Source organism: Grammomys surdaster, unplaced genomic scaffold (genome assembly GCF_004785775.1).
Source record: "Grammomys surdaster isolate TR1022 unplaced genomic scaffold, NIH_TR_1.0 142, whole genome shotgun sequence".
Lineage (NCBI taxonomy): Eukaryota > Metazoa > Chordata > Mammalia > Rodentia > Muridae > Grammomys > Grammomys surdaster.
This window is the reverse complement of record NW_021604600.1, coordinates 3,095,653-3,120,876: the sequence shown is the minus strand read 5'-3', so window position 1 is coordinate 3,120,876 and position 25,224 is coordinate 3,095,653. Positions and strand designations below refer to the sequence as shown.

The 25,224-nt window shown below is 44.6% G+C and overlaps 2 protein-coding genes across 2 annotated transcripts in view; one reads left to right on the top strand and one right to left on the bottom strand.

The window, feature by feature from the left end:
• Positions 1-5,991: 5,991 nt before the first annotated feature.
• On the bottom strand, positions 5,992-17,321 carry Ubfd1 (ubiquitin family domain containing 1). Its single transcript, XM_028764223.1, has 7 exons — positions 17,063-17,321; positions 16,555-16,884; positions 15,524-15,732; positions 12,878-12,943; positions 12,629-12,734; positions 8,674-8,756; positions 5,992-6,384 (listed from the first exon to the last, which is right to left on the bottom strand). Exons 1-7 carry the CDS (start codon positions 17,262-17,264, stop codon positions 6,274-6,276), a joined length of 1,107 nt encoding a protein of 368 aa, XP_028620056.1. The 5' UTR covers positions 17,265-17,321; the 3' UTR covers positions 5,992-6,273.
• A 134-nt stretch (positions 17,322-17,455) lies between these two features.
• Ears2 (glutamyl-tRNA synthetase 2, mitochondrial) overlaps positions 17,456-25,224 on the top strand; it is a 22,536-nt gene continuing 14,767 nt past the window's right edge. The window contains exons 1-3 of the mRNA XM_028764284.1: positions 17,456-17,637; positions 21,720-21,875; positions 24,522-24,711. Coding sequence (XP_028620117.1) covers positions 17,499-17,637; positions 21,720-21,875; positions 24,522-24,711 — 485 coding nt within the window. The 5' untranslated portion in view covers positions 17,456-17,498. The remainder of the gene's footprint in view (positions 17,638-21,719; positions 21,876-24,521; positions 24,712-25,224) is intronic.

Below are 25,224 nucleotides of genomic sequence, written 5' to 3'. Positions count from 1 at the left end.
GGGGTATTTGAATTGAGATGGGTCTGCCACTCGGTTATTAATCAAAGAGCACAAGTCCATCAAGAACTCTAATAGTCCTCAGTAATGGACCAGTGGAATCTGTGTCTTAGACTTGAATATGAGGATATAGCCATGATCACTAGGAGAACCTAGCCCTGAGCGGGTAGGAGGGGAGTCCTCTGCTAACTTACACTGGACCAGAGCATCCCTAGCCATAGAAACCCATGATGTGAAATAGAATAAGACTCAGAACCAAGCAGGACAGGGCATAGTGGCACACATCTATAATCTTCGCACTTTGAAGATAGAGGTAGGAAGGACAAGACTACCCTCGGCTTTATAGTGAGTTTAAGATCAGCCTGGTCCACGTTAAGTTCTAGGTCAGCTAGACCTTAACAGTGAGATTCTGTCTTTTTTTAAAAAAATGTAGGACAAGAACATTAATAGGAAAAGTTCTACAAATTAAGTGTTACTGATATGCAGGTAAAGGACCGTCTGCACACACCTGGTAACCTGAGTTGGATTACAAGAATCTGGATCAATGTGGAAAAAGAAGACCAAATCCACAAACTTGTCTTCTGACCTCCTCATATGGGTGCCTTGGCAAATGTGATCTATATACATACAAAATCAAAGGATTTAGATAGGGAAGAAGGCATAAAAAGCGGGAAGTTTAAAAGTTTAATAGAAAAATGAGGTAAACAAGGAAAAGTTGTAGAAAAAGCAGGGCCTGAAAAATGGCCCTGGCCAATCACATCAAGGCAGCATGGCTAGAGTAGTCAGAGGGGTGGAAAAGCAGCCTTGGCAGTTGTGTGCAGCAGAGGTCTCATGGCAGGAAGCATCTCACTCCCACTTCTCAACTGACTGTCACCCAAGAGTACAGAGAAGCCCTTGTCTCTAGCTCTTAGGACTGTCTCTTTGTAGGGTCTCTATTGTGAAAACGGTTTTTTACCAGTTCTTTTAAGAATATATTGGTATGCGCCGGGCAGTGGTGGCACACACCTTTAATCCCAGCACTTGGGAGGCAGAGGCAGGCGGATTTCTGAGTTTGAGGCCAGCCTGGTCTACAGAGTGAGTTCCAGGACAGCCAGGACTACACAGAGAAACCCTGTCTTGAAAAACAAAACAAGAAAGAATATACTGCCAGGCAGTGGTGGTGGTGCTGGTGCACACCTTTGGTCACAGCATTCCAGAGGCAGAGGCAGGTATGGATCTCTTGAGTTCAAGGTCAGCCTGACCTATAGAGTAAGTTTCAGGACAGCTGGAACTGCACAGAGAAATCCTATCTTGAAAAAAATATATCCATAGGCTGGCAAGATGGCTTTGTGGCTTACCCTGTTGCCAAACGTTTCCATCCTGGAACCCATATGGTAGAAGAAAATCAACTTCCAAAAGCAGTCCTCTGATTTCCACACATATCATGGCATGAGTATACACACGTGTGTTATGTGTACAAACACAAAAATGTAGTAAGAATTTTAATAAGAATCTAATACATTGGGGCTGGAGAGATGGCTCAGCGGTTAAGAGCACTGACTGCTCTTCCAGAGGTCCTGAGTTCAAGTCCCAGCAACCACATGGTGGCTCACAACCATCCGTAATGAGATTGGATGCCCTCTTCTGGTGTGTCTGAAGACAGTGACAGTATATTCATAAATAAAATAAATAAATAAATCTAAAAAAAAAAAAAAGAATCTAATACATTGAAGCTGAACATCATACCACATGCTTGTAGTCCCTGAGGATGAACAGGAAGATCCTGAGTTCCAGGTAGGCCTATACTACCTAGCAAGACCCTATCTGAAAAAGAAAAATGCTTTTCAGTGTTGCTTCAGAAGTATGAGGTATTAGCAAGATAGAAAAATGGGAGACCAGACCCTTCAGGAATACTTGCACAAAGGAGGGAAGGGAAAACATCTAACATGTAAGTGGCCAAGTGCACTATGATATGTCCTGACAAACTGTCACCATTTGTGCCAAGGATTCTGTTCTTGTCCAATTTCTGATCTTCTTTCCTTTCTGGGTCTTTATAGCATGTGGCTCCAGGTGCTGTTACCACTGCTTTTTGAAAACATATTTTCAGGGCTGGAGAGATGGCTCAGTGGTTAAGAGCACTGACTGCACTTCCAGAGGTCCTGAGTTCAAATCCCAGCAACCACATGGTGGCTCACAACCATCTGTAATGAGATCTGATGCCCTCTTCTGGTGTGTTTGAGACAGCTACAGTGTATTCATATATAATAATAAATAAATAAATCTTAAAAAAAAAAAAAGAAAACATATTTTCATATTTTCAAAGGCTAGATGGCCGGTAAGGGTAGAGTATTCCCAGTTAGGACAGAGAGGGAAGGAAGTATCTTCCCCTAACCCCTAACTAGAGGCATGCATGGCAGAGGGCTGCCCAAGCAAAAGGGTGGATGATTGGCAAGCTCATTACTCTGATACTTCAGGCTCAATCAAATCTCCCGTCAGCTGTTCCAGAGAATAAACATGTGTGTATTACTCAGTGCCATACAAGTCAGGCCACAGCTGACAAAAGACGGCTCGTGGCCCAGTTCTAAGTGTTGGTAAGTCCCCAGGATAGATTAGGGCCCAGAATAGATTAGGCGCATGAAGAATTGGAAGGAAAGAGAGACACAATTAATTATCAAACTTTAATTGATAGACTAATCTTACAGGATAAACAATACGACAGCTAGTCAAGATTACATATTAAAAAAAAAAAATCCAGCAGCGCAAATCTAATAGACTAAATACGTTCATCTCCTCCCAAACAGGCATTGTGATTTAAAAACAAACAAGAACAGAGCGTACACCACAAGGAAACATGGTACTTACATATTGTCAGATACCTCTGCAGAAGTCTGTAGGAAAGGTAAAGAAGGTTCTCAGACACCAAGAAAGCAGAACCACCCACCCTGGCAGGTAAAATCCACCAGCTAATTTGCACACTAGAGGGCTCCTGTCCACATCTAGGCCTATGAAGAAGGAAATGGGCCTGATCCTGACTGGAAGTAACTTTATTACAGTCTAAAGACAGAGGGACCATCCTTTTCCAAGGGAACAGAGCTGAACAGTAGCAAGAAGCAAGAGAAAGTTGGCAGGTGGGTGAAAAGAAAGCCCAACCTTGGCATCTATCTATCTATCCCCTCCCTTCTTGGCTCCTGGCAAAGAAAAGGGCAGGCCAACTGCAGTAGCTCACAGTGTCCTCCAGGCACATTAAAGAGGAAAAATTCCCTTCTGGGTGAGATACGGCAACTTTTCTGAGACATGGCAATGTAGCATAGTTCATCTCTTTGGCCCTCATAAGGGAAAGCAGCAATTAAGGAGCTACTTAGGATGTTACCAGGCAGGCTCCTACTATGTCCACAAGATGCAAACAAAGTACATCCTTAGACTAGTCAAACTTCATTTAAGAGCCAAAGCTACCCGCAAAGGCCCATCATGGATTAAAATACTTCTCACCAAGAGTCCTGCAACTCAGAGTCTAAGTACTCTTAGCTGAGGGACCCAGGCTCAGCAGCAGTTATGTGGTCATATTTTTCTGCCAAGTCACCTCAGGGAGGAAAAAGACGGCATGATGTCTGTGATGGCAGCCCTACAGAAGGGCCACCAGTACCACTTGTAGATGGGAGAATAGACCTTTAAGTGGATACATGATGACAAGCCAAGGAAGAGGCCTTGTTGTGAGTAGGACTCTTCTACCTAGCCTCCTGTAATGCCTGCCACCAGAAGCCTTCTCCTACATGCCCTCTCATCTGACTGAAAGAATTGTACAGAAATCATCCTGAGGAAAAACATACTGTGATGCTAGCTAAAGGGAAGAGTAGTCCAATTTGCTCACAGATTTAATCAGTATATTCCACATGTTAAGAAATATATAAAGACTGTTCACGGGACTGAGCTTGACAAAATAGCAAATACTGCTGTGACCCAGACAGATCTAAACACTTATTCCCAGGGCTTCTGGTGCTGCCTGTCCCAGTCCTTCTAAGAGCTTCTGGCAAGGCCTTCCATGCTGGCAGGGTCAGGAGCCAGAACTCAAGCAGATTCAGCAAGCTCTGGAAAGCAATACTCAAAACAGCTCCATATGAAAGGTGTCATTTACATTATTTATAGAGAATATCTCCAAGTAAGGAAAAAGCACCATTTTACTTAAAATAAAAAGGCTCACAGAGGCTTTGGTCCGGTCCTCTTGAAACGACACCGGCCTGCATGAGAAGCAGTTTGGCCCTTGGGCAGCAGGAAGATAATGGCAGGGCATGTGTACCGGGAGGAGGTGGCAAAGAGCACTGGGACCCACACAGAAAACAGGAGGCTGGCAGGATGGGCCTCAGAGCCAAGGTTGTAACACAAGAGGCTCACTCAGAGAGACCAAAACTAAGTATGTGGCACTGTCAAGACAAGTCTCAAGGACAGAGACATTGGCAAACAAATCACAGTATTCAAGCCAAGAAGATGCTCTACCTGCCACTTGGTCACTTCCTTGATAGGCCTGCCAAGCGCAGGAGGAGGCTGGGATAAGGAGCAAAATGCACCTTCTCCAGGAACTGCAGGCCAATAAGAACAGAAAATTTACAATTACCACTGAGGTGCTGAAACACAGGCAGTTTCTTGGACGCTGCACTTCACATGTTACTTATGCGCCCAAAAAGCAGAGTGGGTTCTCCCGACCAGATGCAGAACTTGGCACTGAATACACCACGAAAGCAGGAGGCTGTCTATGTGGGCTGGATTCCCAAACTACAGTTTAGAAGGGAAGGGCATAAATATTGGCATTAATTGGCTCACAAGGAATAGTCATCTTAGGCAATACATGCGAATACATTTTACAGGATGAGGGCAGGTAACAGCTTAGAGTCCAAAGTGTGACGCTGGGAAGGTTCTCACCAAACCTTACTATGAGAGCCTGCAACCAGTGAGAGGAGAATTGCAGAGACAGCAGCAGAGAAACAGCAAACAGCACAAAGGGGATCATCCACCAAGAGACTGTCCCTCATTTCAGAGTCATTCAAGGCTTATGGAAAAGACAGCAGTTCACATGTACAAAGAACATCGGGGCTAAAACCAGGAGAGCAAGCTGGTCCTGAAAGCAACTTATCCCATCTCTGTTGTTGGAATACCACTTGCTGACCCACTGGGTCAAAGGTCTTCCATGAGAAAGGCAGCATCTCTGAACCTGGGATAAAGGACACTTGAACTGAACGCATGAGCAAAAGGACTGAATGGAGAAGCATAATTCAAACAACCATTGGACTGCTTAAGGAGTTCTGGGAAGCTTCCCAAAAAAGAAAGTGTATGATCTGTGGCTATGTGGCAAGCCGGCTCCTTAGAGCAGGGGGCCTTGGAGCAGCAAATCCTAGGCTGTGGTGATAGGCAGGGCTTTAAAGTCAAGCTAAAGGAAGGCTGTCAACAAGCAAACCAGCAATGGAACACCTCAGAAAAGGGATCCAAAGGGTATACAGGAGTCAAGTGAGAGATACTCGGCTGTTTAACAAACACCACAGCGAGGTGGGAACCCCTACACCAAGACCACAGCTATTCTTTTCCATGTGTATTCCCAAGCAGCAGCACATGGAAGAGAGCCTGGCAAAGAGGTGAAAATGAGGTACCAAAAGAGAAACTGGCATCTTTGGGTTTAAAACAAAATCATAGGGAAATAATAAAACAAAACAAAAAATCTGAAATCAATGAGCACACACACAAAAATATATGGCTTACTCACCACCCCCATTTTGCATACAATTTTAATACCAAGGGGAAAAAAAAAAAGAACAGACTCATCACAACGCAGTCCAAATGTTTGCAACCAAAGACATCTGAAGATTTCAGTTGAAATCACTTGTAGGAAAAAAAAAGAAGAAAGAAAGAAAAAAGAAAGAAGATGAGCAAAGAAAAAAGAAAACAACCAGAAAGCTTTTGATTATTCCCTCTCAGCATTACTGGTAGGTCTACTCTCAAACAGACTTAAGAGTATAAGAGTATTCCACACATGTTCGAAACTTGGATTTATTAATTTCCACCATACTGACTTTAAAAATGGTATGAAGCTGACTGCAAGAAAGGGAACCGGTGATTTTAAGTTCAAATTAAGCTAATGGTGAAAGTACATCACCTCTGGCTTCAGTCACCACATCACCTCAGATTGAATAGAGATTTTTTTTGTGTGTGTGAACAAAGTCCCAGAACTCTGCAATCCAGGGATGCTGCGGACCTCTCCCGGCAATGTCCTTCACTTTGGATCAGTCTCCTGGGCCAGAGGTGAAAGTGCTTTCAAAAATACTGCCACTTGCCCAGCACAGTGTCTTTGATTGCATCCACATATTGAGTTGGAACCCAGTACACCCAGTAGTAAGAGGCTTCCGTGGGGCCCAACTGAAATGCCTGCAAGGGAAAAGGAAAAACCAAGCGATGCTTCAGAGGAGGGTGACCAAGCAGGCAGAACAACAGACGCAGGAGGGAGGGGAGCAAACTGATTAAAAAGGGAAGAAAAATAAAACCAAACTGTGTACATGGGGAGGAGTCTCCTATGCTTAAAGAGGAGATGGGGAATGTGAAAGGGCAGGTGGGGAGGGGAAGTTCAGTTTAGCAGAGCCGACTCTTAAGGCAGTGGTTTGCATACTTCAGTGTACATCAGAACCATCTGGAAGACTTGTGAAAACAGAATGCAGGCTCTAGCCCCTGGACTTTAGTTTGGGAGGCCTGAGGCAAAGCCCAAGAAACTTCTAACAAGTTCCTAGGTAATTCAGTATTACTGGTCCAGAGGCCACAGTTTGAGAACAGCTGCCCTAAAAATGTCATTCACACACAGGAAGCAGGTATGAATGTTCAAAGCACACTGTGTGAAATGTTAAAATCCTAACAATAACCTACATATCCATCAGTAAGGAATTCTCAGTAGTGTGGCCTACTCATACAAACACTGGAGTCTTTTGTTAAGATATAAACAGATCCTTTGGATCTTGAGTTATGACAGATCACAATGTTGAACCCAAGCCATCAAGTTGCAGAAGGGTACCATGATGCTATTTATGAAAACTGAAAAAAACACAACACAATATACCATCTTGTTTATGGACATATGTACAACAAAAGCACTGACAAATGAAGAACATACATGATAGATTACAATAATGGGGATGGAGAAGGGGAAGACAATGGGGACAACATCACTGTTGGTAAAAAAAAATTTTATTTAAAAGATTTAAAACATGATACAAAATATTTACAACTATCATATTTCGGTGATGGATATATGGGTAGTACCATAAAATGTTAGGTGTGTCCTTTTCTGTATCTTTGAAACAACTCTAAAAATTAAAGAGCACTATGAACTGTGACACACTACTCTAGCTAGACAAATGGCATCTGCAAGAAGAGGAAGTAAACCTTTCATTAGGACAAGGTGCTATTTAATTGCATTCAAGAAAGACAGAAGGGGACTGCTGAATTCCCATTTAGCCTATGACATCAGAACATTTTAACTAAATTTAATTTGAACTAAATTCTAAACCAATATTCATGAACACAAATTCTTTAAAGAAGTATCTATTGTGGTCCATTCATCCTATCTGCCTCCCCATCACCAGGCTGCAGGAGAAACAGGCTTTGCAAGCCCCACAGCATCAAACTGTTCAAACAAATGTTTAAAAAAGAGTAAAAGGGCCAGGCCAAAAATATCAATACCAACTGTTAAAACAGAAAAATAACCAAGCAGGCAAAACAAATCTGTGGTCTTGTTTTAGAGATGACAAGGAGGTGAGGGTGTAGAGAGAGACTACCTAATGGCCCCAAAGCCCAGTATGTTCTCATTGCTGCCAAGAAGAAAGCCCAAGAGCCCGTATCCATTGACTGCAGTCCCAAAGCCTTTCTTTGGCTCCACCTAGCTGACCCTGAGCAGACAGGAAAGGCTACACTAACTCTCCAGACCACTGTACCCTAACTCCCTTTCACTGATTGCCCTAGAGCAAATAGATTGTCCAACACATCTCTGTACCATGGACTTGGTAATCTTACCTACAATTCGAACAACTAGCTGCTCCTCATAGAGGTGTAGGGGTGGGAAGGGATATGGCAACATCACTACAAGCTACTGAAAAAACTGCCCCCTGAAAGACAACAGCAGGAAACCCAACCCTGAACTTTGGAGTCTAGGCAGGGAAACTTGATTTGTACAGTGCTCATTCTGTAAAAACTGATGAGCTCTATAAAGAACAAGCATGCCCTGAGCCCCATCCTCACAAAGGGGCCCTGGCTACATGGGCACATGCTGGGCATGGCAGAGCACTACAAGAGGAAGACTTCTTGGTGTCTTCATAGCCCCCCAACTAAGGGGATGTTCTCTTTTATAAGTAAGACAAAACTTAAAGTCCACAAGCCATTCTAATTCATTTTCCTGGCCTAAAAACAAACTAATCCAAATAAGAGGGAGACAGAAGAAATTTCTAAAAAGGACAGGAAAAAACACATCCTCTTTTGTACAGCTGGGAGTCTGTAAATAAACACAACTGGGAACAAGGTCATGGACACAACTCTTAAGTAGACAAGAAAATGTAAAAGTCTTTTCAGTCTTCTGAAGACTGCTTTCTTTTCAGATAGAAATGCCCTGTGAAAAAAACCACTCCCTGCAAGATGAAGCAGAAGCAGGCGGCCACGCAGGCTGAGGCTACTCACCATCATGTGGTAGTCTTCATGTCCTTCAATAGGCTCACTGACCACGTTTTTAATGGAGCCCATGGGCAGTTTCTCAGTCCGCTCTAGGTTGAAAGAACGACAGCAATTACTCAAGGATCTCCCTATCCCAACTCCTCCTTGGCCACAACAACTCTCATACCACAGCTGGTTGGACTTATCAGGCAACACTCCCTCTGGGGATGAGGAACACTGTCTTCTGACCAATACATTTAAAGTCTGGTAAAGAGCTGGGAAATAGGGAGCACTAAATGAAAAACAGGATGTGGTGATGATATGGTAAAAGTCCAAGGGCACATTTACCTGTCTTGTTATGATAAATGATCATTAAGAACACCTCAAAACTCCTCGATGTTTTCATAACCCAAACCCAGAATCAGCTAAGGTTTTGAACACCTAAAAAAGGCAAAGTCAGGAAGCACACAAGAAAGCAGCAGCAGGAGAGGTATGGCAACTTACAAGGCTAATGCCTATGCCCAGACTCACTCAGATCTCTACAGACATCAGTTTGTGGCGGTCTATCAAAAGCATTTACACCCTCACCTGATTAACACTGGAGACACCAACAATCACACGGACAGACAACATTTTACAACAAGTTAAGGATGACAGAAACGAAGAGCCAATAATGAGGCTGGCCTTCAAGGAGATGAGGCAAGAGCAGCAGACAAGTGTAATGGTGGGGAGGCACGAGGATCTGTGCCAAAGGAAGTAACCCAGGAAGCACCAGATACCTGAGGTGCAGGCGGGTAATGTCAGAAAACTGGTACATAAGGTGGAAAATACTCCTTATGGCCTCTGCAGAAAAAAAAAATATCTAGAAAGGCAGACAAGTAAACAAATTAAGTTACCAAACTAGAAATTTAATAAGAGTCCTGGGCTCTGGTCTTACCAGTGACATAAAGTATCAAACTTTCATAGGCCTTGACTTCAGAAAACTGGGAACAGGGAGAGTCTACTTTGTGGCTCTAAAACGACAGCTACATACAGACAAGACGCCTCCTCAAGACTGAGACTTTAAAAATACTTGCACTTTGAAATGCCAGGAGATTTCATACCATTATAGATTTCTGACCTTTCCTCAAATTCCAAAGATTAGACAATCCAAGTCCACAAGGCAGATAATAGCAGTCAGCTAAGCTTTGGCTGCACTGCAAGCAGGGTGGGACAGTGACTATAAGCTGGGAATGCTCTCCTGGGCATCTCCATGGTCTGTCTCACCCTGCTTCTTCCTGCCCAGACAGTGAGATGTTATATGTGGCAGCCTTGAAGGTCCCTTACGCAGAAAAACAAACAAACAAACAAACAAACCACGGAGAGGCCAATTAGCTGCTGGGACAGTCACTTCATAGCAGCTTCTCGCAGAAGACAAGCTAGTGGCTTTTAGCCAATTCCCAGAACAAGTTGTACTTCTGCAAGTCCTTTTGATGCTAGGTGACAGGCCTCCTGGGCACACAAGAAGAACACTCACCCACCCCCTGAGTTGCTAGGTTGATAGGGAAAAGCCTGGCTCAGAATGAAGAGCTCAGCCTCATCAACCATGAAAGGCACAAGGAGCTCATGGCTCTGCTCTTCTAAAACAGCTCCAATCTCACTGCATCAGGACTCTTCTAGAGCTCTGCCCTCACACTAAAGCAGGAAGCCAGCTGCTTTTAGAAGCTTAAATAAAATCGCTAAGCCAGCCATGATAGTTCATGCCTATAAACCCAGTACTTGGGAGACTGGGACAAGAAAAACACCAAAAGTCTAAAGCCAGGTTACCCTGTAGTTTCCTCAAAAATAACAAACAACATACTCAATTTCATGTGGAAAAAATTATTCCCCCATAAAGCACAAGACTTGAATCTTAACTAAACCCCTTGCCTGCACTTACTACTCCCCTGGACATGATGGCTTTACTACACCAGACTGGTCAACTGCTCTGAATCTGGGCTGCCAGCAAGCAGAGAAGCCCAGCTACAGAGGCCAGCCATGTGCATCAGCAAGCAAATGATGTAAGAAGAAGAAAACAAGATCACTAGGAAAGCCCACAGGCAGGGCAGCTAATCACTAGCCAAGGAGATGATATGACAGGCTCTCCAGAACAAAGTATTCAAGCAAAGCCAACGTAAGTCACTAGAACACTGGAAAAACCTTTTAAAACTTAGAAAAACTGTGTTACCATGTAGCTAAGAGTTGACTGTGAAATGAACAACATAGCCAGTTATCCCAAAATGAAAAAACTCAAGCATTTTCAGCATCTCAGTCAGTTCATTTTAAGAATCCTTAGGGTTGAAACAGCAATGTGTTCTAGATTCATGTTTTAGACAATTAAAAACCACACTTCCCACCACCCTGCTCAAGTTTTATTTTTGTGAAACTTGGTTCCATTTTCTGCAACCTGCCCTTGGAACCAATAAATCTCTGATGATGGGACCTCTATTCTCTTCTTTGGCATTTACCTCAAAACACTGAATACCTACAGTGCTGGCCAGAAACAGGTGAATTAGGCATGTTCGGGTCCCTCCAGGAATCTAACGGGGACAGACAAGTCAGAGAGTAATGAGTGCTCTGGGGACAGAGTGCTGGAGCAGCAGCAGCAGTAGCAGCAGCAGCAGCAGTTCAAGTGGGGAGTTAGGAAGATGTGAAGAAGGCTTCTTTAGAAAAGGTGGTAGTGGGGGGTGGCTTTAGAAGACTATTAATTCTAAGGACTAAGAAGAAGACATTCTAGGGTAGGCACCAGAAAAACAAGAGCTGTGCAAAACATGAGCTGGGAAAGTGAAGAATGAGGCTCAAGTACATAAGGACACGAGGGCACACAGAGCAGGGCAAGGGTTTGGAGTGGGGTATGTTTAGACGTCTGAACCTAGCCCTGAAGAGCTATAAATGTTTATAGGTACAAGAACCAGACAAAAAAAGCAGTACAACAGTAAGAATGACCAAAGATGATATAGGTGGGGACAGGGAAACAGAAACTTGGTTCTAATGCAACTTTAAGAAGATGCAAACAGTCTTTACCAGTACTAGGGAAGGGTAGAGAAAGGGACACAGGCAATTCTGGAGTGTAACTAACAAGATTTGGTAACTAGCCGGGACTGATGGTGCATACCTTTAATGCCAGCATTCAGGAGGCAGAGGCAAGGGATCTAAGAGTTGAAGGCTAACCTGGTCTACAGAGCAAGTTCTAGGTCGGCCAAGGTTACAGAGAGAAGTTCCATATCAAAAACAAACAAACAAAAAAAAACCTGGTAACCATCAGAGTAAGGTTGAGTGGGAAACCTGAGAGAGATACTTCCCAGAAATACCAAGGTTGAACCAGATACTGCTCACATGTGAGAAGTTGGGCGACAAGGGATGAGGGTACATATAAAGGGCAATCAGGAGGCAAAGGAGAAATTCTAGGCAGCAACTAGGAAAACTTCACTTCTACAGTCAAACTGACCTATAGAGGTCAGGCAGGCACCATAAGCAAAGCTAACTAAACATAAAATGGGGCCATGAGGAGCATGGTGAATACCACTGCTCAGTCACAGTTCCTCAATGACATGGGAAGAGTGCAGGCTCCAGTGGCCAGATCTTTTGATATTTTCTAAGACAAGCTCCCCCATTAGTTTCAAAGAAACCATGTAATTTGTACAACTATGTGATGTACCCATAAAACCCTTGCCTAAGGACTAGACTTGGGTCACACACTTGGGACCTCTTGGTTTGTATGTAAATTTAAGGGCCAACTTTTCTGAAGGATGGTCTCTGAGATCAGACTGAAAAGAATAAGGGGGGAGGGGCCAACCAAGAGGCAAGCATATACAGACATAGTCAAAAGCCAGGAACACTGAAAAGAACAGTGAGGAGAAGGGCTCCAACTGAAAGGCAGAACAGCAGTCAGGAGCCAGTGCTGTTGAGCACTAGAGGCAGGCAGGGTGCTGGGATGCCAAGGAGGCTGAGAGAACTAGAGTACCTTTAGTGCCGATCCACAGCTGGTCTTGCTCTAGCTTAAAGGTGAGTCTCACTTTCCCTCCAGACTTATTGTACATGCCAGACAAGGGTACCGTTGGCAGACGCTCCTGGAGGCACAAGGGCACAGTGAGAAAGGGGGAGACAGTAGGACAGAGAGAAGGAGATGAGATAGAACTTCAGGTCATGATTACAGCAATATTAAATCGTGAACTAGCTCCTTTTTAGGGGCTCAAAAAGTAGGCCAGCTTACCTGGGCACCCTTAACAGATGGCATCACATCTTCAGGTTTTCCTTTGTCCAATACTTTCCTGTGTTGCTACAATATAACCCAAAACAAAGAGAAAATGAGACAGCTGATTATATTTGAGTCAGGTTTCCAGCTCTTGGATAGACAGGATGAAGCAGTCTTCAAGTATGTTTGAAAGTATTTAGTATCAACAGACTATAGATTCCTTCACACTGCAGAGCAACTGTGTTCAAGGGAGTTTGGGTTGTTAATGAAATGTTCCATACCTGTGCCAGCCATGTGGTTAGCAACAGAAAAAAGTGACTTCTCAATTATATTTAAACTTAACTATCCACATCATCCGTAACCACCATATTAGATTTGTTCCACTAACTAAGATTTCTAATTTAAGGTGACTAAGGTTTAAAGGTTTCTAACTTATAATTTCAATGTTTTATTCCCATCTTTCCAGGTAAAAAACTAACCATTAAGTTAACAGGTAGGAGAAGAGCAGTATCTGTATTCTTCAACTTCAAAGAAACTATAAGCTGCCTATGTAGGTATAAATGTCAAGTGGGGTCATTTCTGCATTATTATATGGAGAGCCAGACTATGACAGAGTCTCAACCCACCCACAAAGAAAACCCAAGGAACCACATTTTGAAAACAGAAAAATGCTGACTCCCCTATACCCTACCATTAAGAAGCCTCCAAGCCCCATACCTGCCCTCTACCCCAGGACTCAAAAATTCAAGCTCATAGCCCTCAAATGCTTTCATCTCCTCTCCTTTACATCTGTAGTTTTACAGGTACAGTAGCAGCTTGGTAAAGCTGGAACTATAGGCCAATAAATGAGCCAGGGGTAAAACTAAGCCAAATGTAAGCATTAACAGGCAATGGGCCAACTGAAACCTTCACTGGCATAGCAGAATACTGTGGTAGGGATTGCTAGTGAAGGGTTGTTGCTGACACCAGCCTGAGATTCTGGAACATACTGATCAAAAGCCTAATGAGGGAGTGAAGTCTCATTAGGTTGTACTATGCCTCGTAACCAGTGGCATCACCAAAGCAAAGCATCTCAGAATGGAAGTATAGTTTGAGTCATACCTTGTAAGTACCTTTGGGAGCACTGTCTCTACACAGCGGTGAACAGCTCTACTAATGCTGACCTACCATAAGTAACCTAAAACATGTATTTGCAAAGCAGGTTATACACTAAGGATTTGACAGAAGAAAATTTTCACATTTCCTTCATAGATGTGTCAGGGGAAAACAGAAAATACCAATGACCTCAACAAATTACAGGAAATTAGGATCTCATATTTAGGGATGAAAATGGCTCATACAAATATTTACTTTTAGGTGCTAATTCAACTTTACAATACTTATCAACTCTATAGAGATGCTGCTTTGCAGTAAAACATGTGTTATGTATGTATTGACAAGGTCCCAGGTTTAATCCCTAGCACCAAATAAATACAACACAAAACAAATACCCTATGGAAAGCTGTTTTGAAGACCAGAGTTTCGGAGATTTTGTAAAGATAACACAATTTTAAAATGTTACACAATATTCTCTATGTTATCTAGAGTAGCCACTTGTTACCAAACAATATTTTTTTGAACACATTTGTATTTCTATCAAAAACAAACAAACAAAGAAAATAGTATAACTGTTCCCACAATTCTGTTCAATTTTACTGCCAAATTTGTAAAAAATATTTCTTTCTGGTTACAAAGTAAACACAGGTTATAGATGTCCAACAGAAAACCCAGTCCCAGTGCTGGCACTTTAGTGTCTACAGTCCCTCAGATGTTGGTTCAACTCAGATGTACGTGTTGAGGATACAGATTAAGTACACAATAGGCTGGGGTAGCTCAGTGTAGAGTTCCTGCCTACTACCATGAGTAAGACTATCCGTCCAGTCCTCTATATTGTACACATACAAATACAAACCTATAAACAGGCATGATGGCACATGCCCATAAACTCAGGCCTAGGGAGATAGAGACAAGAGAGCTGTTAAAAATTCCAGGCCAGACTCATCTCCAGATTAAGCTTTAGGCTAGTCAGGGATAAACAGTAAAACCCTGCCTCAAAAAACAAGCACACAAAAATGATCAAGAGAGATAATACAAAATTTCAGACTCCTTCACGGAAAAGGACCATTATAAATACAAAACAAAACAGTATATATCTTTTTATTCAGCTTGGTTTGACTTCCTGAAATGGTCAGTTTTAGGAGAACCTCTGAAATCTGTTGACTTCCACACCTTTCCAGAATTGGACTTTCTGAACTTGAGAACACACACGCACACACATACACACACACCCCAAATGGGAGCAGTTGTAAGGAACAGGGCTTAATTAATTCCAACACTGGTCATATTCGCTGGCACTTCTGAGAGAAACCCACATGTGACTTCCTTTGCTAACTAGCTAGAGTCTCCCTTTACAAAGGCCTTATCCTAAAGCAGGAAGACTAAGGCACACTGACCCGCCAGATGACAAAGATCCATATTTCAGGTAGCTGTCAACTCCACTCTGCTGCACCCAACTGCTCCATAAATTTTCATCATGGGCCCTGTCCAAAAAGGAGCTTATTCTAGGGAGAATGTAACCAGCCTCCAAACTCCCAGGACCAACAAGCAAGTACATGATGGACTTACCTTCTGCCTGCAGAGGGGCTCCTTCTTGTTTTCATCAGCTTTCGAATCCTGCTGGGCAGCATCTTTCGGGGTGTTTACTGCTAAAACATCATTTATAGTAGAGCCAACCACCATGATCTTGGCCCCACTGGTCACTTTTATTTCTCTCAACGTCTTGTCTTCAGGAACAAGTCCTTTATACATGACCTTCTGCATGGCAGGTGGGAGACCTTGACAAAAAGTGGAAGGCAGTAAAAGGAATAAGCAGGAAATGTGTGGACCATCCCTCTTCTCTAACAAAACAGGAAGTGAATACTGGTCCATCAACTATCAGCTTTGTGAACCTGGAGGAATTCAGAACACCAGGACTATTTGATTGGTAAAACCTGGTCCTTCTATATAAATTTAAGGTATTTAGAATTGTTTGATATGTCTTAGCTATCAATCTTTCCAAGTTGAAACTCAATCTCCTATCCACTTAAATATTGAGAATTCCCAAGTGTCAGGGATACAGAAAGCCAATAATTTACTGTTCTATGGCATTTTACACGCTACATGGAGAAAGCTTTAAAAAGAAAGTACTTCAAGTAACAAACCAAAATAAATAAAACGACCAAATATGAATATTTGTAAAGGGCCACCAGGACAGTCGATAGCACTGTTTCATGAACTTCCCTTACGAAACTTATCTATCTGCTAAAAATAAATTAATGGCTAAATCCTAGACCTGTTCAGAAGCTCCTGTAAATTTAATAAATACCGCGGGAGGTTTTCACTAACAATGATAGTCCAACATTAGTTAGAAGGGTGAGCCTAATACTCAAGATTCAGGCTTGCATCTCACTCCACCACTTGGTGGTATCTCTATCATCTTGGACCTAATTTTCCCTCTCTGATTAATAATGGACATACAAGTATTGACTTCAGAAAACTACAGTGAGGATAGCGGGAGTCTAGGCAAAAAAATCACAAACAGTTTAGCACGACGTAAGCACCGAGACCTAGAAGGTAGGGTGCGGGTAGAAGCAGTTGGTTATCAGCTCCTAGAATACCTGTAATGGAGTGAATCTTCTGCTTTAGCTCGGAACCCGTGCTGTCCAGAGGGACCTTCACGTCGTGCTTGGTCTTGTTCCAGATTATCTTCAGATCCACCAGCTCCCTGCCCGCACCACCGCCCGCGTCCTCGCCGTTGCTGACCGAGGCCTGGGCCGCAGGGTCCCCAGGGGGCTGGGCCGGGGCCGGCTGCAGGTTGCCTCGTGCGTCGCAAGAGTCCTCCGGCGCTGCCCCTACGGCTGCTTCGGCCTCCACGCAGTTGAGGGGCCGTGCGGGCGCCTCGGTGGCCACAGCCTCGGCCTCCGTGTCCATGCCTGGCTCCTCCATGCCTGCAAAGGGGTTAGGGGGTGGGTGCTCGCCACGAGCCCGGCCTGCGACAAGAACGGGCCCAGGCACCGCCGTTGCTGCGCCACGCTCCTCCCTCTGGGGCCAGGCCCAGTCCCCCGACCCCGGCAGCGTCAGCAAGCTCTTCAGTCACCGACCGCCTACCTTCCCCGCCACACTCACCATCCGGGGCTCCGGCCGCCGCCATGATGATTGTGTACAACACCCACCGCGCCCGCAGGGGCCGCCGGGAAGAAGCGAGCTGGCTGAGATTGGCCCCCGCAACAGCCCCTAATTTCACACAGGCTGGCCGGAAACAGGTGGAGGTTTCTATGGAGACCCGCCTCCTCCGCTTCCCGGGCCAGCCCCTGCCACGCTTTAGCATTCCCGCAGCCGAAGGGGGCGGGTCTGGGAAATCGCCCGCTCGCTGCGCTCTGTCCCCGAGCAGCGGCACATCCCCGCCCTTGTCGAGAGGGGCGTGAGCAGCCCAGATAGGCGTCCTACGCCTTTAAGTGGCGGGGCCGCGCTCGCTGTGGCGAAAGTTGATTGGTTGGAATGAGCTTTCCCCGCCGCGCGGAAGTGACGCGCGAAGAAGCCCACGTGTGTGTTTCTATTCCACATGGCGGCGCTCCTCAAGAGGTTTCAGCTGCCCGGGACACACGTGGTGGCTCTCGGGCACCGCGTGAGTCGGCGCGAGGCCAGTCTGGGCCCAGATCCCGGGGCCACGGTGCGAGTGCGCTTCGCTCCCAGCCCCACAGGTAATCCTGACGGACGTGACGCCGCGCGCCGCAGCCCACCTTCTTGTCCCCGCCCCCGAAAGTTCCAGAAACAGTCTCTTCCGGGGTTGTCTGCGCGACCCCATTTTACAGGGACGGAAATGGAAGACTAGAATTTGAAGTGATTGAGGTTGCTAGAAGTTTCCTTGTCTCCGGTCTTTGTTAATGCACTTAGTGTGCAGAGCGTATAGACTATATGCCAAGGCCTATGTGCTGTAATGCAGTGGTCATTGAAAAGTTAGGGCTCCTGCTTTGATGAAACCGACAAATCCTAGAGTCATATGTGTCATTTTGGGAATGAAGCGGGATAGGGCTCCCTAGAAGGTGTTGCTGAAGAGGTAACATTTGAGTTGAGACCCAAATGTCAAGAAGACCTTCTTGAAGCTTAAGAGGGTACGCACAGAAGCCTGGGTTTCCTGGCAGCTTAGTAAGCCAAAAGAAAACAGAGGCCCAGTGTATATCTTGTTAGAAATTCTGTTATCTCCTCCCCTCCCCACAAGTTCCCAACCTTTAACTCAAGCCACCTTCCGCCCTGTTCACACTGAGCAACCTTTCATTCTAGGCCCAAGGTCAGCAGGGAAAGATATTTCTGACAGAGTCCCAGCTGCACAGGAAAAAACATTACTTCTGGGCAGGCCATATAGATTGTGGAAATTCAACCATATGTGGTAGAAGCCCTGGTTCATAACTAACTGTTGTGATTCTGTACTTAAGACTAATATAAATGAAACAACTAGGGGAAAAAATGACTATCAAATGGCTGCAAGTATCTAAACCTTGACTAGCAGTTTCTTTGTTTACCTATGGCAAACATGCACTGGGATGCCCACCTTATTTAAAGAAGCACTTAGGCAGTGATCCAAGGCCTGGCATTTTCTGCATCTATATTTTTGTCTTTGCCAATCCCTAGATGTGTTGTTTTGGCAAAATTATTTCCTCTGTTTATGTCCCAATTTTGTAATTTCTCAAGTAGGGCTAATAATAGTACTTGTCGGATGGTTTTGAGCCAGTGCAGCAGAGCCACTTAGTAAGATCTATGTACAGTAGTCTTTACTACAATTACCATTTTCATTTCTTTGCTGACTGGCAGGAAAAGCCCAAATGAGAAAGAGCTGACAAGCAGTATAGATCACTGTGATAGTCAAAATTAATTGAAGGTTTACACGTTTGGGTTTTTGTTTTATTTTTAATTTGGAAAGAGTTTCCTATATCACCCAAGTTGGCCTGGAAGTCATTATGAAGACCATGCTGGTGTTGAACTGCAACAATCCTTCTGTCTCTGCCTCCCAGGTTTTGGTATTACAAATATGAGTCATCAGGCCTGGCTTGAAGTTCTACTTTGGTCAACATTTAGGTATTCCAGCAGCCTCATTATTAAGAAGGATTTAGGTATTTTTGTTTTGTTAAAACAGGGCCTCACTGTATCCTGGCTGGCCTGGAACTTTCTGTGTTGACCAGGCTGTTGTTACAAACTCACAGAGATCCCCCTGCCTCTGCCTCTAGAGTGGTGAGATTAAAGGTTCAGTCCACCAGATTTTTGGGTTTTTTGTTTTGGTTTTTCAAGACAGGGTTTCTCTGTGTAGACCAGGCCGGCCTTGAACTCAGAAATCTGCCTGTCTCTGCCTCCCAAGTGCTGGGATTAAAGGCATGCGCCACCACAGCCCGGCCTGATTTTTGTTTTTAAGCCCACTAACAGATCAGGAACTTGAAACTTGTGAAAACTAAATGAATTTCCAAAGGTTATCAACTTCTTAATATTGGGCACAATTATTTTTTTTAATTTCATGTATGGTATATGTGTGTGTCTTGTAGTTTTGAGAAAGTCACTGAACCTGGTACTCAACTGATGGACTGAAACCAGTAAGCTACAGGGATCTACCTGCCTGTTAAGTTGTCATGCTTGTACAGCAGAGACTGGAGCCATTTACCCTGTCCCTGGATGTGGAATTTGAATCCAGCTATACATGATGTGAGGGGGTCTTAGTTTTGATTTCTGGTATCTTCTGTCTTGAAATTCCTAAGACTTAGTTCCATTGAGAGCTATGCATTTTGTGGGTTTGCAATAATTTGCTGAAGGTCTCACATAGAATTAGTGTTGAGCCAGGTTGGCCTCGTACACAGAAAAGCATTTCTTGTCCCGTGCCCTTGGGTACCTGGAAATGCAGATGAGGTTATTATAAATGTAAATGGCCTGATTATGGAGATCCAGGGCTTTGGGCTGGACTAAATAAAGTAGAGGAAAGGGGAAATGACAGACCTGGGAAGACCTGAAATTTTAGTAGTAATACTTTTAGGGCTTGAACTCCAGTGAAGGGAAATACAGTGAAGTCAAATGTTGCTGTTAATTATAATTACTTATAACAGGCACTTAAGGTAAAAATCTCAAGTAGGAAAAATTTAAATTGCATGATGTAGCTAAGTATCATGTAGAATATATATGCAAAATGGGATTTTTACAGGGTTGAATTGTGCTGTTAACATGTGGTTAGCCCTCCTCCCCTCCTAGAATAAATAGTTAAATTTATGTAACTTAAATGCTTGTGTGATCTGGACTTGGTGAATAATTTTCAAACAGAAAATGCTGTTTCTCCTTCTGGTAAAAATTAGCCTTGAGGCAAATGTCAAAATCAAGGGTTTAAGGTACTCTGGAACATTGGAGCGTTTTTATGTGATGACAAGCTCCTAGACCTGACTCCTGGGTGTTCTTTCATTCCCAAGGTGAAGGACTATGGAGTCAGCTAACCTGTCCTTTTTGTTGTTAAGATTTTGCCAGGCCATGGTGTTCTGTGGCCTTTAATCCCAGCACTCAGGAAGCAGAAGCAGGCAGATCTGAGTTTGAGGCCAGCCTGATCTACAGAGCAAGTTCCAGGACAGCCAGGGACTACACAGAAAAACCCCGTCTCAAAAAAAAAAAATATTTATTTTGAGTCAGGGGGTGGTGATGGTACAGACTTTTAATCCCAGCACTAGGGAATTTCTAGCACTAGGGAGGCAAAGTCAGACAGATCTCTGGAAGTTTGAGACCAGCCTGGTCTACAAAACACAGAGTGAGTTCTAGAACATACCAAGGCTATACAGAGAAACCCTGTCTTAAAAAACAAAAACAGATTTTTAAAAATTTTATTTTATATGTATGAGTAATTTGTGTATGTGTTCCATATCTGTGATGGTACCTGCTTGTAACGGCCCGTTCTGCTGCTCCAGTCTGGAGGTCAGGGTCTATCAAGAGAGAGAGAGTAGGGATGGAGGGGGCGAGAGACGCGAAGAAAGGAGACAAGATAGAGTCTGATCAAGTTTCTTTTATTGAAAAGAAATCCTGGGTATTTATGTCCTTTACCACGTGCCTTGCCCTCGTGGACAAGCACAGCTGAAGGCACTACATCATGCACCTAGCAGCGTGGAGACCACGTGCACCTAGCTGCTGGCAGCACTAAACAGCAAAACATGTTTATCAGAGTGTGCGCAGCTGTTGAGGGCTGTTGAAAACAAATCTCTTTTCAGGGTATATGGCTTGAGGTGGCTGTAAAGATGACAGCCGCTTTCGGCTAAGAGTCGGCTCCCAACACCTGCTAAAGTCAAAAGATAGTGTTGGGTTCTCTGGAACTCGAGTTCTAGACGGTTATACACCACCATATGGATGCTGGGTACTGAACTTGGTCTTCTGGAAGAGGATCCTCATGCTTTTAACTATTGGGCCATCTCTCCATACCCCTTTGTCCTTTTCAGTGACAGTCTGTCTGAGTGTCAGCCAGAGATATAGGGCAATTACAGCCATTGCTTGGTCTTAAAACTTTGTTAGAGCCAGGCGGTGGTGGCGCACGCCTTTAATCCCAGCACTTGGGAGGCAGAGGCAGGCGGATTTCTGAGTTCGGGGCTAGCCTGGTCTACAGAGTGAGTTCCAGGACAGCCAGGGCTACACAGAGAAACCCTGTCTCGAAAACCAAACCAAAAAAAAAAAAAAAAAAAAAAAAGCTTTGTTAGGACATTATTATTATTTGTATTTCAGCTGAGGCCTATGATGTAGTCATAGGCCTTGTCCTGTCTGACCTGTTCTCTTTTACCAGGCTTCTTGCACCTGGGTGGCCTCCGTACTGCCCTCTACAACTACATCTTTGCCAAGAAGCACCAAGGGAGCTTCATTCTGAGGCTGGAGGACACCGATCAGAGCCGTCTGGTGCCAGGGGCAGCAGAAAACATTGAGGACATGCTAGAATGGGCAGGTGAGGCTCCCAAGGAAAGAGTCTGGGGAGGAACAGGAAGCAGAAAAGGAGGCTGTGGATCTTCTCTGAGGGTTCAAGGTGGAAAATGATAATTCCTGGAAAAATAGATACCTTTACACAGTCAGATACTCTCTGTAAAAATGCCAAGGCTCCCTGAAGCGCTAAGGCTGTTGTGAGATTCTTGTTCTTATCTTACTTAAATCCATTCCCTGCATAGACCTGGCAAGAAACAGGTTCGTCCGACATGAGTGACTAGGCCAGCTCCTGTTTCCCTGAGACAACCTCACATGTCCAGCTTTATAGTTGTATGTGGGAGATGGAAAACCAAACCTATGTTCTCTGGAAGAGCAGTAAATAATCCTAACTACCAAGCTGTTTCTCTGAGCCCTATATGTGCATGTGATTTCTCTTCTTCTGTTCTTGTCTTGAGCACAGGATTTTGCTATATAGCACAGACTAGTCTTGAACTTAAGGCAGTCTTATTTCAGCTTCCCAATTAATGGTATTACCAGTATGAAATAACCATGTCAACTACCCCACCTTCCCTTCTTTTTTATCAAATGAAGAAATGGAGGTACTGTGAGACAAATAGCTAAGTTATATGGTGTGCATAGCAAGTGCCAGGCAATATGCCCTTTGACACAGTTACTGTTTACATCTTGTTTTACAAAGTGAATTTGCCCAAGATCTCAGAGCTGGCCACTGTGTTTGAACCCATGTCCATCTGCCTGGAGTATGTGTGCTAGCTTTAAATGTTAGTAGATATTCTGTGTTGTTATCCTACTTTACAGGAAGCCCCCCTTCTGCAGGCCTTGTGTCCCCTCACCCCTGCTGTCTACTGGAAGTGCTGATACTTTTCTCTCCCACATGAGCCAGGAAACTAGATATTAGGTGTAACATTAGCCTATAAGTGCTTGGGTTTAATATATAGCTTTATTGAGACTGGCTTACATATAAACCTCAGGCTCAATACTCTGTAAGCATATAAACACCAATGTATTTGTTTCCACAATCATTCTGCACAAAAGGCTGTTAGCTCCATTTCCAGAGGAGAAAACTAAGGCTTAGAAAGGATGAATTATGTAAAGACCTGGCCCTGCCCCAGTGTGAAGTATTGGAGTATGGGTAGCTACAGGAGACCTGTGAGAGACAAGACCTGTGTGTCCAGACCACTACTAAAATCTAAATTGTATGTGAACAGATCTCTCAGGAGTCTCCCCAGTGGTTGGACCAGTCCCTGCTCCCTCTTGATGTTCCTGAGGCTGTAATACCAGACAGCAGCATCCTCTCTGGCCATCCTTATGTCTCTTGTTCCCTGATCACTCTGCTGCCTGCTCTAGTCCAGCTCATGCCCCTTCCTTGTATACCTGCTGTCTCCACCTACCTACCCTTAACCATAGACTGCCCTGCCTTGGCCTGATGGCCCCTCTTCTGCTGGAAGAGGAGAGACTCCCTATATTGATGAAGAGATTCGGGTTATGGCACTCTGATTTGATGTAAATAGGACTCAGCTAGGCAGGGTGAAGGCCACTGTGGGAATCTACATCATAGGCTATACTCTGCTAGGCATTCCATGGGGATGTAAGTGGTAGGGTTCTGTGGGGAAGGCCAGAAATATTACTCTGATATCCCATCCCCAGGGCAAGCTAAGAGTCCCAAGGAGCTATGGAGAGAGGGCTGAGGTTCCTAAGAGGACCTCAGCACTCTGCCTTGATTCCCCAGAAAGTATCTGATGTGTTGGTGTGTACTGGCAGTAAGACATGGGGCCAGCACCCCTTCCACACTATCCTTCCCTGGGTTTGTTACCACTGAAATAGCACCTACCAGTCATGCCTACCCCTATAACTCATGGGGATTCCCCAAGCCCATCAGCAGACATAGTAAAACTCATGCCATTCCTCCATAGCTTCCATGTGCTTTCACACGTGTGTGTGTGTGTGTGTGTGTGTGTGTGTGTGTGTGTGTGTGTGTGATGCTGTGTTGTAAAACTGGTATTACCCAGTCTAAGTAGCATAGAGGCCACTCTTATGCAACAACGCTCAGTGTGTTGCTACTTTTGAAACTCGATAGCTGTATTTTACTAAAGTACCTCATGAGTCCCTGGTGCTACTGTAGGACTTGCAAAGGTTTTATTTGTTTGTTTGTTTTTAGTCTTAGAACCTTTGAGACTGGGAAGGACCTAGCTGAACCCAGCTGCTGTGGCCCTGGCTTATGTTTGCCTTAGTGGATATCTTTATACAGACAAATATAAATTCCCTTTACTTTTGGCTTTGTGCATTTTATTTTTTTTGTCCTCCTGCTCACTATCCACCCCCACCCCCAGAAAAGATTTTAAAAGCTATTTCTTTAAAAAAAAAAAAAAGTTTGACGTATAAGTGGGGGTAGTGATGATGTACACCTCCAATACCATGCATGCAGGAGGCAGGGGCAGGCAGATCTTTCTGAGTGTGAGGCCAGCTTGGTCTATAGATGGAGTTCCAGGGCAGTCAGGACCACACAGAGTAACCCTGTATCAGAAAGAAAGCAAACAAAAGGGTCAGTGTGTACGTAAAGCACCTAGATGAATAGCTGAAGAAAAAAAAAAAAAGAGCATTGTGTGTATTTCTGGTGTTCCTCTGTGACGACAGTTTTCCACCTGTGTTCCAGGCATCTCACCTGATGAAAGTCCCCGCCGAGGTGGTCCTGCAGGGCCCTACTATCAGTCACAGCGGCTGGCTCTGTATGCCCAGGCCACAGAAACATTGCTGAAGTCTGGAGCTGCCTATCCCTGTTTCTGTTCACCACAGCGGCTAGAGCTCCTGAAGAAGGAAGCACTGAGGAGCCATCAGACACCTCGGTGAGAACCCCAGCTTACTCTGGTTGTCTCCCCAAGTTGGTGTTTGTTGCATCTCTGTTTCTGCAGGTCAGACATCTGTGCAGGGCTTAGCAGGGTTCTTTGGTTTTGAGTATCTTTCAAAGCTGTAGTTGGGCTGAAGACAAGCAGCCCAACTACAGTTCTCTGGAGTTTTGCCTGAGGCAGATTCCCTTCTCTCTTCTCCAGAGGCTCTGGGCGTTAGTTGTCTGTTCCTTGTCACATGGGTTTTCTCTAACCAACTAAAGGTCAGAATATCTGGTTTGGTCTGACTTGGTCTTTCCCTTCCTTTCCTTTTTCCTTTTTCCTTTTTCCTTTTCCCTCCCCTCTCCTCTCCTCCCCTCCTCTTCCCTCCCCTTCCCCTCCTCTTCCCTCCCCTTCCCCTCCCCTCTCCCTACCTCTCCTCTCCCCCTCCCCTCCCCTCTCCCTCCCTCTCCTCTCCCCCTCCCCTCCCCCTCCTCTCTCCTCTCCCCCTTCCCCTCCCCCCTCCTCTCTCCT